The sequence below is a fragment of the Chelon labrosus genome (genome assembly GCF_963514085.1).
Source record: "Chelon labrosus genome assembly, chromosome: 20".
Lineage (NCBI taxonomy): Eukaryota > Metazoa > Chordata > Actinopteri > Mugiliformes > Mugilidae > Chelon > Chelon labrosus.
In genome coordinates, this window is record NC_140353.1 from 13,040,685 (window position 1) to 13,053,723 (window position 13,039).

A 13,039-nucleotide genomic window follows, 5' to 3' on the forward strand; every position below is an offset into this window, starting at 1 on the left:
AATGTTTCACCGCTCCTCCGAGTGGCCTCTTCTTTGTTTTGGCTTTGTTTTTTTGACATACCATGACCTAGATAACAGGCCTTGCTGCAAGACGGAGCTGATAAAGCTTGACCCACTTTAATTGATCTCGGGAGTATCTCAAATCAGTTACGACACTGGGTATCATTATATTTTGGGGCATTGGAGACTGGGAAAGTATGCGCAAAATATTCCAGAGCGAGCAGATGACAAAGTGGTAAACGCTTAGAACAGACAAAGCCACTCGGATAAGTGGTGAAATGTCTTCAGATATCCCGTGACCTGCATGGATTAAACTGCAAAATGGAAATTTAAAAGCTTGCTCTACATCTACACATCTGTAATCACCATAAAGCCCTAAAGGTGTTATCATTCATACCAATCACATTTTTAATACCACTACATTTGCATGATTACTTGACTTCTTAAAAGTTTTTTTTAAAAGTGAGTATACCCTCCAGTACTTCTCCAAGTACAGGGTAAACTATAGACTAGATGACGTGTACAGAAACCTTAATCTGAATGACCAATCTGTGAGATTTTTGCCCTGAAAGTCTCTTTGAGTTCTGCTCACTAACCTGAGAGCACTGACATTATCAGAGCTACAGTATTGGCTTTGTCCAGCCTTTGGCCCACTAGCTGAAGCCAGAGAACAGAGGCAAGGTTTTGTTACAGTACAACAAAACCTGCGAGGGAGGGAGGTTGGTAGAAATCTAATCCTTTTGTCCATTTTAAAGCAAAGGGAAAGGCTTTGAAATAAGGTGGACCCAAACTGCACTAACCTGAAAAAAGAGAGATTGATATCAACAAAATGCAACGTGATCTAATTTCCCCTTACATCATGTTACAGGTTGAACAAACAAAGACATAGTTTCGTCATCGCGTCTGAGTCACATCTCTACAATTTAATTATTGATAGATTACAGTCCCGGGATTTCCTGTCAATCATTTAACTCTTTGCTCTTCATAAAATGTTCGTTTCCAGGACTGCTGAGCAAGCCGCTTCATCTGCCAGACGGGTGTTTGTGTCAATAGCATTCAGTTGTTCGTGCAGTACAGTTTCTGACCTGCTGAGCGGGCTGTTGCCAGCCGGCAGGTTGACGTTCCCCTTATTTTGATGAGAACAGACCCAATGTTTATTGTGATGTAGTAGGACCCAATGCACAGTTAGTCAGTGTGATCAATACCGCCGGCAGAAACGAGCGCCAAAACATACGTCTCACCTTCGGTCTTAAAAGTTTATTCATAATTTTTTTTCTCCGTTCACATAGAAAAAATAAACACACAATACTTCCACAATGCACAACTTTTCTATTTCCTCCGCATCTTCCCGTCGTGGACGAACTAATCGTGATGCAAAGTGAAACGTTAAACAAGCTGAATGCAAAAAAATGGGTTAAGGTAGTATGCGTGCATTTTTCTGATGAGTGTACTTAACGTGTATGAACACATACAGAACAGATACATCTTGACTGTACAGGAGAATATCTATCAAAAGTGAAATAGGCCCATCACCTCTAGTGTTCCAGATAAAGTATAATTACTAGTAAACAAACAGCTGTTGCTTACAAAACTACTGCTGAACAGTGATCTAGGAAGCGATTTATTGACAGTTATTCAATCACTTGTTTGATCATAAAACACCCAAGTACCTCCACAACATGTCCACAACTTAGGACAGAAGAAGAATATGACGAAGCACTGTAGGCACCGCAGGCTTTTCATACTTACATTATATACACGTTCTTAACCTTCTGTTTAACTTTGGATAGTAAAGACTGACCTAGGGTTACCCCTGATAATTAAAGACAAGAAGCATTACCACCTTTTCTTCCGGCTGAGTAGACCAGATGATATATAAAAAAGTTTTAACTTATATAGCACAATGAGAAATGATTATGTGAAACTATATTGTGAAGCAAAGGGGATGCTCAGCGCTGTAAACCCTGCACCAGAATTGTCTCTGTCCTTTATGGAGTGTTCTGACTGAGAGAAGAGTGGCAGTTCACCTTAGCTCCTCAGAGCTGCCAATCTCGACTGCATCGCTTCAATGTCCTCCTCTGACTCATCCTCTGAAGCTGCGGTGGCTCCAGCCGGCTCCATTTCGGGCAGGTCGTCTGTGACTTTGCTCGGCGCTTTGCCAAGGGCACCTAGCACGGAAAACAGAACGGGAGGAGGGTCAATCTGAGGTTAGGGCTGAAATTCTTCAAAAAGTTAGATCCCAAAGCCTTATTACAAAACATGAACGTAACAGCGTATTATGAGTTAGTTTAATGAATCTCTTTACCGGCTGTGATATCAAAGAGGATCTTGTCAACTTCCTCCTCTGCTGCTTCCTCCATCTCCTCTCCGTCTTCCATGCTCTCAAATGTGTCTTCCAACATTTCTTCAATGATGCCAGCCTGAAAGATGAATATGTGGATAAGCAACTTTTTCTTTGAAAAAAATAATGGGTAATAAATGGTAATCAGAGGCACTGTCTTCTCGTAGGATCCATCTATTTTTGGATGCTGCCGACCTTCATCATCTCTTTCGAAAGCTCCCTCATGGTGGCCTGGATTTCTGGGATTTTGACTAGATTCTGCATGGCTTTCATGACTTCTGTGCTCTTCTGCATGGCCCCGGCCACACGCAGCACAGCTAGAAACACACAAATACATAGTCTCACTGACAGAGTACAGCAGAACTTTAACTCGGATGACTGAAAAGCAATCTGATTTTCTGATGACATAGTTTCCGCCCTCCCGCACTTACCAAGCTGATTCTTCATGCTGAGCAGCACAGAGTTCATCTGGGCCTTGGAAGCGTAAAGTTTCGTGATGGCCCGTTTCGAGTGGATCATCTCCTTTGCGAGGATCACGCACACATCTTTCTGGCCCTTTTTGGCAGCATCTTTGATGGATCTTTTAACTTTTTCCTGTTCTCTTTGGATATCTGAAACAAAAGACTATGTCATTAAAAACAACACCAACAATATATTTATGAAATTAGTTCTTTGACTGATTTATGACTGTAACAAGCCACTGCCTCTAACAAAGGAGTCTCTAAATTTAATTACACTTGACTATTATTATTACACATTTTCCTGGCAAACATAGACAATGAGATGCATTGACAGTTTTCAGACAGTGCTAATGCATTACAAACCTATTATTGTTTTCCATTCATTTATCAGATTCTTGGAAATCACCTAAAAGTAAATGTATAAACAGGACACTTTGTAATAGCTGTCAAACGCTGACAATAACTCACCTCGAATCTGTCTATCAATCCCTCTCATCTCCTTCCTAATTTTCTGAGACCACTCATTGATCTGTAAAGAAACAATAAGTTATAACAAACCGAATTAAAATATCTTAACAGTTAAAGTATGTTTATAATGTCCATTTTGACCATAAATATATGACTAACGCTATGTATAAGAGATAAAAATAGATCACGATGTCAGCTGAAATAACCACAATCAGGGTTTGTTTACACCGAAGTGACTGACAGTAGCCTTATGTTAGCTTGTATGCTAACTAGCTCTCGCTCCAGTTCAATAAACAAACACTGACTTATTGGTTACTGAGGTGCATAAACAAACGTGTAATGTTAAATGTTGTGGGGATAGCCCACGTTTATGTCAGGGGCAAAGACGGCTTCATTTACAAAGAGTGATGTCACCTATTCAGTTAGCAAGAAGTATCAACAGATAGGACGAGCCAAGCCTAGTTAAACAGACAGCTAGCGTTAGCAAGGTTAGCTAAAGCCACTACCATTTCTCTCTTATTACGGACAAAACTCTAAAAGACAGTCCAAGCCTTCAGCAGTCAGTACTCACCAGATCTTTTGGTGGTTTCTCCGGTGTTCTGCCGAACAGCCCCATTGTAGCTGGTGAGTTAAAGGCCAAGCTAACCCGTCTGACTATAACTAGCTGGCTAGCTGAGCTCGTTCATCCAGCACTTCCTGTTCTCGCCCAGGCCTCTCGGGCTCAGTACGAACATGAAGGAAGGGTCCGTCCTCAGCAAGGAAGACAAGTGTGCAAGTGAAATCGAACGAGACACGCAAATAAGTTAAAACAACTCGCATGATCTTTTCTGGTCATGATATATTCATGTATTACCAGCCAACACAGCAAAGAAATCTCCAACTACATTTGAAAAATCAAAAATTAAGTTCTCTCAAATTACTTAAAAAAAAAGTAAGACTACTACTACTGACATATATAGAGATTCAACTTTACCAACTCATCATGTGGCAATGTTTTATAATTATAAAGTTTTAAAAGCTTACTGTCATGTTAAAATATGCAGGTCATGTACAACTGACCATGTATAAACCAAAGTCTCAGCTTTGTTCTTACGTTTTGCCTTCACACACTATTTATTTTACTTTTTTTCGCCTGTGAATAAGATGTTTCTCTCTACAATACCATCTAACACTAATTATGGTGTCTATGCATTTATGAAGACACGTTTGCTTTACTATAAAAGGATAAATGGCACGTTGTTAATATGTCACTGTAAGTAAGTATAAAAATGACAGCTCTGTTTTCTTTTTCTCCTATAAAAATATATGGGTAGGTTTTATTTTTACAGTTATAAACAGTGTGTTTGTGTGGATTTGCTTTATGCATTTTGTGTGGTTGTGGCATGCTTAATTAACCTGACAGTTATTCCTTATCTTGTAACATCTTTACTACCTTTAATCTTTTCTTCTTTAGGCTGACTGACGTTTGACTTGGGAATACCTGCAAGTAGAAACCTCATACATCATCATCAAACCATTATAAATATTCAATAACAGCTATTTTCCCTTTTTAAGAAAAGAGTATTTGTCATAATCACAAACCCAGGATGCTTATATAATTACTAAAATAATAATTGCATTATTAAAATAATAATTACATTCATGGTTTATCATGCATGTTCGCAAGACCATGTGTCAGTGTTAGGGGGCTTAATCCCTCAGCAAAGGCTTTCAGGAAACGCAGGCTTTCATTCGGTGAGCTCAACCTCTTGCAAACTTTAGATTTCAAATAAATGACAGTAACGTCAGCTTCATAAATTATGCAATTGGCGAAAAACGTACATCCCGAGTCACGTGGGATTTGAACGAAGAAACAGTGCCTGGTAGGTTGAACTCGGGGCGCAGTGTCCGTGCGATCCACTGCCGTTCTCACCGTTCTCACCGATGTGACGTACACCGCGGCCCCCTTTCCAGGGGCTTCTAGATGTTTCTGTTATCGATTGGTTGCCACGCCAATCACGTACGGAGAACGGGAGCGACGCAGCCAATCACAGTGGTCTGTGGGCGGGGCTTGGGGAGCATCAGTCAGCCGGAGCGGCTTGGTGATGTTAGGGCTGCCTAGGAGTGGGAGAATCCGCTCTGGACATCACTGCTCCCTGGGATTACGCTGAATGAGTTTGCTATAAACAGCTCGACTTACATAACGGCGAGTAATTCAGTCAGTGCACCTGCTGCTAGTAGACTCGTAAATTTCAAGAGTGGACTTATTAAAATACATTTTTCTTTGGAGTAGACCGCTATTGAAATTAGCCTGTAAATTTTCCCCTTAGGCTATAGGTGTTGTAAGTGCGGTCGCTAAGCAGGATAACTTCAGTGAATTACAGAGCGCTCATTATGTCAGTGGTAGGCATTGATGTGGGTTTCCAAAATTGTTACATCGCCGTGGCCAGGAGCGGCGGCATTGAAACCGTTGCCAATGAGTACAGTGACAGATGCACACCGTAAGTATACATGTTGACAGACATCATCATCACCGTGTAGTGTAGTCTGACTGTGAGTTTGTTACGCAATGTTTGCAACCGGAGGCGCACTGGTGTGATACAGAGGCTGCAGCAGCAGCGGGGATGATGGTGGTGGTGGCGGTGGTGGTAGTGATGAGGCCTGTAACTGTTGGTTTATTCGCAGTCACAGCAGGTTATTGTAGGTCAAAATGTCGTCTGCGTGGCTAAAAATCTTAAAAAAAAACATTTGACACGTCTCCTAATAACAACCTCTGACCAAGTCGCCTCGGTTAAGCAATTTGCACGTCAATATGTTAGCATACGATATGCTTTAAAGTCAAATAAATAGCTTTCTAGCATGACACAGCGATCTGTTATAGCCTGTCACAAAAAAAAAAAAAAAAGCTACATCCTTACAAGCACCAGCCCGGAAATGAATTAAACCCCAAGGTGAATCATAAATAGTGACACTGTTTTATTTATTGAGGGTGTCGTTAATTAACTTGGAATGACAAGTGTTTTCCATGCGGGCCTCTGTTTCTGCAAGCTGTGTTCGTTCGCTGCAGCATCCTGCAAACAGGGATGTGCAGCTGGAAAGGAAGTGTGCACCTTTAAATGAATGGGGATATTTTTGTGGCAAGGTGAAACGAGGGAGTGACTTGTCACTGCCAGCCAATGTGAAATGGATCCCTATAAACCTTGTACAATCTGAAGCATTCATCTTTTTTTTTTTTTTTTTTTTTTTCAGTAAACACAGTGATATTCGTTGTTGGTCTGCTAAAACATGAATGATTTCTTTTTTTTTTTTCACTCCTGGACAGGAAGTGATTCATTCTGAAGGTGAACCGATTTGTCTCACTGCCCTAATTTGTGATTCTTCCACAGACTCCCTTGTGAAATTGCAGCACTCAGTATATATTTATATATATATTTTGCAGCAGCCAGTAAATGACAGTTCTGCTTCATCTGCCACATCTGTTAACTTGATTGGAGCTAATTTGCTGATATGTTTGTCCTCTGTTAAGGGCTTGTGTGTCTTTGGCCTCCAAAAACCGCATGATTGGAAATGCAGCCAAGAGTCAAGTAAGGAAAACTGTCTTATTTATGTAATAAAAGCAACGTTACACACTGAAATATTGGAATCACTGTACTTTTTTTTTCAGGTTATTACAAACTTCAAAAATACAGTCCACGGCTTCAAAAAGTTCCACGGCAGAGCATTTGATGATCCATTCGTCCAAGCGGAAAAACTGAAATTACCTTACAGCTTACATAAGCTGGCCAATGGAAACACTGGAATCAAGGTGAGGCGCTGAACATCTTCAAGTGCTTTCTCTTTGACCCTGACTTTTTAAGCTTAAAATGTTTTCCACGTCATGCTTGCAGGTGCGTTATTTGGACGAGGATAAAGTGTTCACAGTGGAGCAGATCACGGGGATGCTGCTCTCCAAGCTGAAGGAGACATCAGAGAGCGCGCTGAAGAAGCCGGTGGTGGACTGTGTCATCTCTGTGAGTGATGGAAACGCCACAGAAGACCGTACTGTTACACAATTCAACAAGTACAGGAAACATATTGATTCCTGCTTTGATCCACAGGTCCCAAGTTTTTTCACAGATGCCGAAAGACGGTCTGTGTTTGATGCGTCTCAAATTGCGGGGTTGAACTGTTTACGGTTAATTAATGACACCACCGCAGGTCAGTGTTCTTAGTGAACAGTGAAATTTCTAACATAAATGCACAGGACTAAAGTGGAGCACGTTTTAATTGACAGAACAGAGATGTAAATAAATATCTTTTTGTTAACAGTGGCGTTGGCGTATGGGATCTACAAACAAGACCTTCCCACTCCAGAAGAGAAGCCAAGAAATGTGGTATTTGTGGACATGGGTCATTCCTCATTCCAGGTCTCCGTCACTGCCTTCAACAAAGGCAAACTCAAGGTCAGCCTTTCGCCTTTTTTTTCGCTTGCAACCACAACTATATTTGTATTTTTAAACTGGAAGTGTCAATCTGGTCCATCAGGTTCTTTCCACGGCGTTTGACCCTTATCTCGGAGGACGTAATTTTGACGAGACGATGGTAGATTACTTCTGCGAGGAGTTTAAGGGCAAGTACAAGCTCAACGTGCGGGACAACCCGAGGGCCGTGCTGCGGCTGTACCAGGAATGCGAGAAACTGAAGAAGCTCATGAGCGCCAACTCCTCCGACCTGCCTCTGAACATCGAGTGCTTCATGAATGACATCGACGTTTCTAGCAGGATGAACAGGTACACATTTTACTTTTAATCCTGCATCTCTAGTGTGATAATCCAGCATTGTAAATGTTGTTTCTTCCTTATTTGCAACCTGCAGGGTGCAGTTTGAAGACATGTGCGCACAATATCTCATGAGAGTGGAGATGCCCCTGAAGGCAGCCCTTGAACAATCAAGTATGTCCCGAAACTTTGGTTGAATTTACTAAGCTATTTTATAATAAAGGAAGAATCCACTCAGTAATGTCCGTGTTTTGCTGCAGAGTTGAGCCGAGACGAAATCTATGCAGTGGAGATAGTTGGAGGAGCAACAAGAATGCCGGCTATTAAAGAGAGGATCTCCAAGTTTTTCGGCAAAGACATCAGCACCACACTCAATGCAGACGAAGCTGTAGCAAGGGGCTGTGCACTTCAGGTAGGATTCTTCTCTGACATTTATATCTAACATATGTAGCTGGTTTATAATATATAATGCATTAAATGGTTGTTGTTTTTTTGTTTGTTTGTTGTGTGGTGACTCTTTGGGTGTAGTGTGCAATTTTGTCCCCAGCATTTAAGGTTCGTGAATTCTCCATCACTGACGTGGTTCCCTTCCCCATTACTCTGCGCTGGAAGACACCAACAGAGGATGGATTGGGGTAATTAGCCATGTTAAGCTGTGACACTATTAAGGATGAATCTGTAGCCATCCCTCTATGAATAAATCAAGCTAGGTCAGCCACCTTGGAGATACATTAAGTGCTGACTGTGTTGACTTTCCACAGCCTGACTTTGCTTTTTCTTTTGCTGCATTTCGTGTTGCAGAGAGTGCGAAGTGTTCAGCAAGAATCACGCTGCTCCGTTTTCCAAAGTGATCACCTTCCACAAGAAGGAACCCTTTGACCTTGAAGCCTTCTACAGCAACCCTCAAGATCTCCCCTACCCCGACCACAGGATAGGTAATGGTGCTGATTCTGCTCTGTGAAAGTCAACAACTTATCGATGCATGTGCTCCTTTTACCAGCTGCACAAGTTTTTAGCAAGATAATTGATTGATGCATTCGCCCTAGTAGCCGGCCTATTTGTAGCTGAGTGCCTGTAGGGATCTACAACCTGGATGGTAATTAAGAACAACGTTGCCACAGATGGGCTGTAGTGACTCATCCAAACAGCATCATTGTCTGTACGTGCGTTTGGTAGTTGTGTTCTCTCAGGTTGCATATCAGTTTGTTTAAACTTTCACCGGTGTGTTATAACAACATAGTGTCACAGAAGCATCTTGACAATCCACTCATTTTCCATGTGCTTCCAGGCTGCTTCTCAGTGCAGAATGTGGTTCCGCAGCCGGACGGAGACAGCTCCAAAGTGAAAGTCAAAGTGCGCGTCAACGTCCACGGCATCTTCAGTGTGTCCAGCGCTTCTCTGATTGAGAAGCAGAAAGGAGAAGGAGAGGACATGCAGATTGACTCGGAGCCAATGGTGCAGAATGAAAGCAGAGCAGAGGAGCAGGTGAGATGATTGTTGCCTCAAATAAAGAATAAACTGATGTGAAAATAAATGAAGAAGTTTCTCCAGATGATGAAACATAACGACACGATAATGCCATGACTTGAACCTGTTATTGACTTTTGAAACTGTTGACTGTCATCTAATAATTTTCAGATTGGTAATTCAACTAAATGATAATTTTGAAGGATGTAGTCTATGGTGCTGTTAACCTAGGTGTTTGTGTTATTTAGTCCAGTCTACCGACTAAAATGGGTTGTCAAAAGATGTGCAATAGATAATCAGGAATACTAGTAACATGTGTTGGTACTACACAATACAATTCAATAGTACTACCAACCACAGCCTCCAAAATGAAAACACAGATCTGTTATTTTAGGATGCATTAGTTTTTACTAGTGGTACTGGGATACATACTGGATTAGGGACATGTTATTTTACACTTATCATATCTTGTCTTAAATAACTGTTTGTATTGTGTCCCAGACCAACATGCAGGTGGACCAGGAGGGCCAAAGCCAGGGGGACCAGCAGAACGAAGACAACAGCAAGGTTTGTCAGGCTCCAGTCTTAGTTTGCACATACAAATACTAATGTCAGTCTTGCAGTTCCAAAACACATTAAGCTTTTTAGACTTCTACTGCAACGGAATTTTAGACTAATTATCCACAATGGCTTTGTCAGATGCGATAAAGTACCAAGAAACACAAATATACGGAAGTTTGGTGCTGCTATGTTTGAAAAAGGCCTCATTTCAATTTCTGGCTTCTAAATCCAGGAGGGGGCAGCTGGGGAAAAGCAGGACCCGGCAGCAGGAGGAAGCAAGCCCAAAGTCAAGGTGAAGAGTATCGATCTTCCAATCATGGCCAACAACATTCGACACCTTGACAGTGAAGTCCTTACTAACTTCGTTGAGTATGAGGTGAGTCCCGCTGCTGGCCTTTGTGACAGCTGAGTCATGCTCTGATTGAAATGTCGATTAACTCAGCCTTTAATGATATAGTGGAATTAACAACTGACATGTGCTTTATTACTCCAGTTGGCAGCTGTTTTCTACCGTTGTTTTTTGCATCTTATTGTTCTATTCTGGTAGTTTCTAGTTTCTAGTTTAATGGTTACTGATTGGCCACGATGTGTGCCAGGATTATATGAGAGTAACATCATCTCTCTGTGAGCTCTGTGATTGTTTGGTTCTTCTGTGACATTATCTGTGTTTTCTCCTCGCAGCGTCAGATGATTATCCAGGACAAACTGGTGAAAGAGCAGAATGATGCTAAAAATGCTGTGGAGGAGTACGTGTATGACCTGCGGGACAAACTCTGTGGGATTTATGAAAAGTATATCACAGAGGAGGTACGTGCCACTTTACCCTGATGTAGTAAAAGCCATTGTAACTGAGAGGACACACCAAGAATAGCACCTAATGTATTATTTAACATCAGTTTTTTGGTTTGTGCTTAACAACAGGACAGTAACCGGCTGACGCTGATGCTGGAGGACACAGAGAACTGGTTGTACGAGGACGGAGAGGACCAACCCAAACAAGTCTATGAGGAGAAGCTAGATGGACTTAAGGTTTGTGTTTAAACTTCAGTTTCATGGGGAGTTTACAACTAAGAGATACATATAACATGTAAGTTCTTGCTTTCCAGAGGTTGGGTCAGCCCATTCAGGACCGGCACAGAGAGCATGAGGACAGGCCGAGGGCTTTTGAAGAGTTGGGAAAGAAACTGCAGCTCTACATGAAGTTTGTAGATTCCTACAAACAGAAGGTAAACTCTTGTGACAACAGAAAACATTAAGGATTGTGTTTCAAAGTGGTAAAATTTGCAATTTTATACATTGCTTTACAAACACCTCAGCATCAGCAGATTATCAAACATGTTTCTCATGTTTCTGGTTTTGTTAACTGACATGGTTATTAACTGACATGGTTATTGATATCTTTCCCAGGATGAGCGATTCCTACATTTGAGTGGGGAAGAAATGAACACTGTGGAGAAGTGTGTGAATGAAAGCATGGGCTGGATGAACAGCAGGATGAATGCTCAGAGCAAGCTTGCTATAACTCAAGACCCAGTTGTTAAAGTAGCAGACATCATTGCCAAAATCCAGGTACGTGAACGACTATTTAAGATGTGGCTCTGTTAGAAAGAATGAGATCTGCTAATTTACGTTTGCCAACAGGAGCTGGAGGATGTATGTAACCCAGTAATCAACAGGCCGAAGCCCACAGTGGAAGAGGTCCCTGAAGTGAATGACCAGAACAGTGGAGCTCATAATGGCCCGACAGCTAAGCAAGGAGCAGAAGGGAAGGGAGACACAAAGGGAAGCCAGCAAACAAAACCCGGCACGAAAGAGATGGAAGTGGACTGAGATCCATGTCTGACAAGGAAACCCTGCAGCCGTCACTGCGTTGACCATCATGCACCATTTAGACAGTAGAAACATCTATACCTGGGACCATTTCTCAAACCTCACCAGCCACTTTAGTGGGTTTGTTTTTGGTGTCCCCCCCATCGGACTTTACCTTTTGAGGTTTTTGTTCTCACTCTTTCATCCTTATGTGTGACAACAGTGTGCTTTACTCTCTCTCTCAAAGGTTTGACATACTTAATAAATTAAGGAATGATGCAATAGATAAAACTCTGATTCTGGCATAAAGCTGTTTCCTGTCCACCAAAAAGGAAGTTATGCTTTGTGTTTGCATTCCACGTGTCTCTTACGCATCAGGTATCAGCACTAAATTCTATCAATCATAAGTGAAATAGAAAGATCTGTCCAAATAAACAGAACTATTAGTTTGTATGCAATGATACAAATGATATATATTTGTATTTAATGACTTTGGAGAGATGTCTAGAAACTGTAAATAATATTTAGTAAAGAAAAACAGCCAGCATAGATATGAACATTACGAACACATTCCTAGTGTTACAATGGAAATGCTTGATATACCAAATTTCTCTAGTGATTGGTTACTTACTTCCTTTTTGGTTTCTTGCAGTTTTTTCCATATTTAAGTTATGGGATTTAAAAATGGCAGAAATAAATATGTTTGTCTGTAAGACAAAAACTGTTAAGTCTGAAATGATTTCATTATTAAGAGGGGGAAGTTGAAAGACATTGGCCACATCTACTGTACAATCTAAATCTGAATGAGAGGGAAACCGTTGTCGACTGAACTTTAATTTTGGAACTAAAATCTGCTGAGAAGAGCTGAAGGTTTGTGAACACAGACACCTATAGATGGGGTGTTTTGCCTTTCAAAAAACAAATATTGCCATTAAAATAAATTATGTATATGGGAGCCTAAAGTGTTCAAAACTAATATGACATGAAATAAATGTTCATGAGTAAAAACAGACAATTGTGTTTCTGGGGCACCTTCACATACTGATAAAGTATGTGGAGGACTAAAAGGCATATTAAGAAGTCCTGGCTATTTTAAAGTCAGCCCATCATGAAATTACCTATTATCATACCTGTCAAGTTTTGGATTTAAAAATAAGGGAAATTTTCCGGCGCCCGCCGCAAGCAGTCCCACCACC

At 41.2% G+C, this 13,039-nt stretch overlaps 2 protein-coding genes across 3 annotated transcripts; one reads left to right on the forward strand and one right to left on the reverse strand.

The window, feature by feature from the left end:
- Positions 1-1,237: 1,237 nt before the first annotated feature.
- Positions 1,238-5,161, reverse strand: chmp3 (charged multivesicular body protein 3). Its single transcript, XM_084569242.1, has 8 exons — positions 5,092-5,161; positions 4,703-4,750; positions 3,842-4,020; positions 3,271-3,331; positions 2,773-2,952; positions 2,537-2,658; positions 2,306-2,420; positions 1,238-2,168 (listed from the first exon to the last, which is right to left on the reverse strand). The coding sequence occupies exons 3-8, from the start codon at positions 3,884-3,886 to the stop codon at positions 2,029-2,031; spliced, it is 663 nt and encodes a 220-aa protein (XP_084425368.1). The 5' UTR covers positions 3,887-4,020; positions 4,703-4,750; positions 5,092-5,161; the 3' UTR covers positions 1,238-2,028.
- A 218-nt stretch (positions 5,162-5,379) lies between these two features.
- Positions 5,380-12,667, forward strand: hspa4l (heat shock protein 4 like). Of its 2 annotated transcripts, XM_084569305.1 has the most exons (19): positions 5,380-5,750; positions 6,776-6,833; positions 6,914-7,054; positions 7,137-7,259; positions 7,347-7,446; positions 7,558-7,691; positions 7,774-8,018; positions 8,104-8,180; positions 8,267-8,418; positions 8,535-8,641; positions 8,808-8,941; positions 9,295-9,491; positions 9,975-10,040; positions 10,267-10,410; positions 10,716-10,841; positions 10,956-11,063; positions 11,141-11,260; positions 11,442-11,603; positions 11,676-12,667. In XM_084569305.1, exons 1-19 carry the CDS (start codon positions 5,644-5,646, stop codon positions 11,862-11,864), a joined length of 2,490 nt encoding a protein of 829 aa, XP_084425431.1. In that variant the 5' UTR covers positions 5,380-5,643; the 3' UTR covers positions 11,865-12,667. The 2 variants fall into 2 exon arrangements, with proteins under 2 accessions (XP_084425431.1, XP_084425430.1); XM_084569304.1 differs by having other exon boundaries at positions 7,137-7,446.
- Positions 12,668-13,039: the final 372 nt, after the last annotated feature.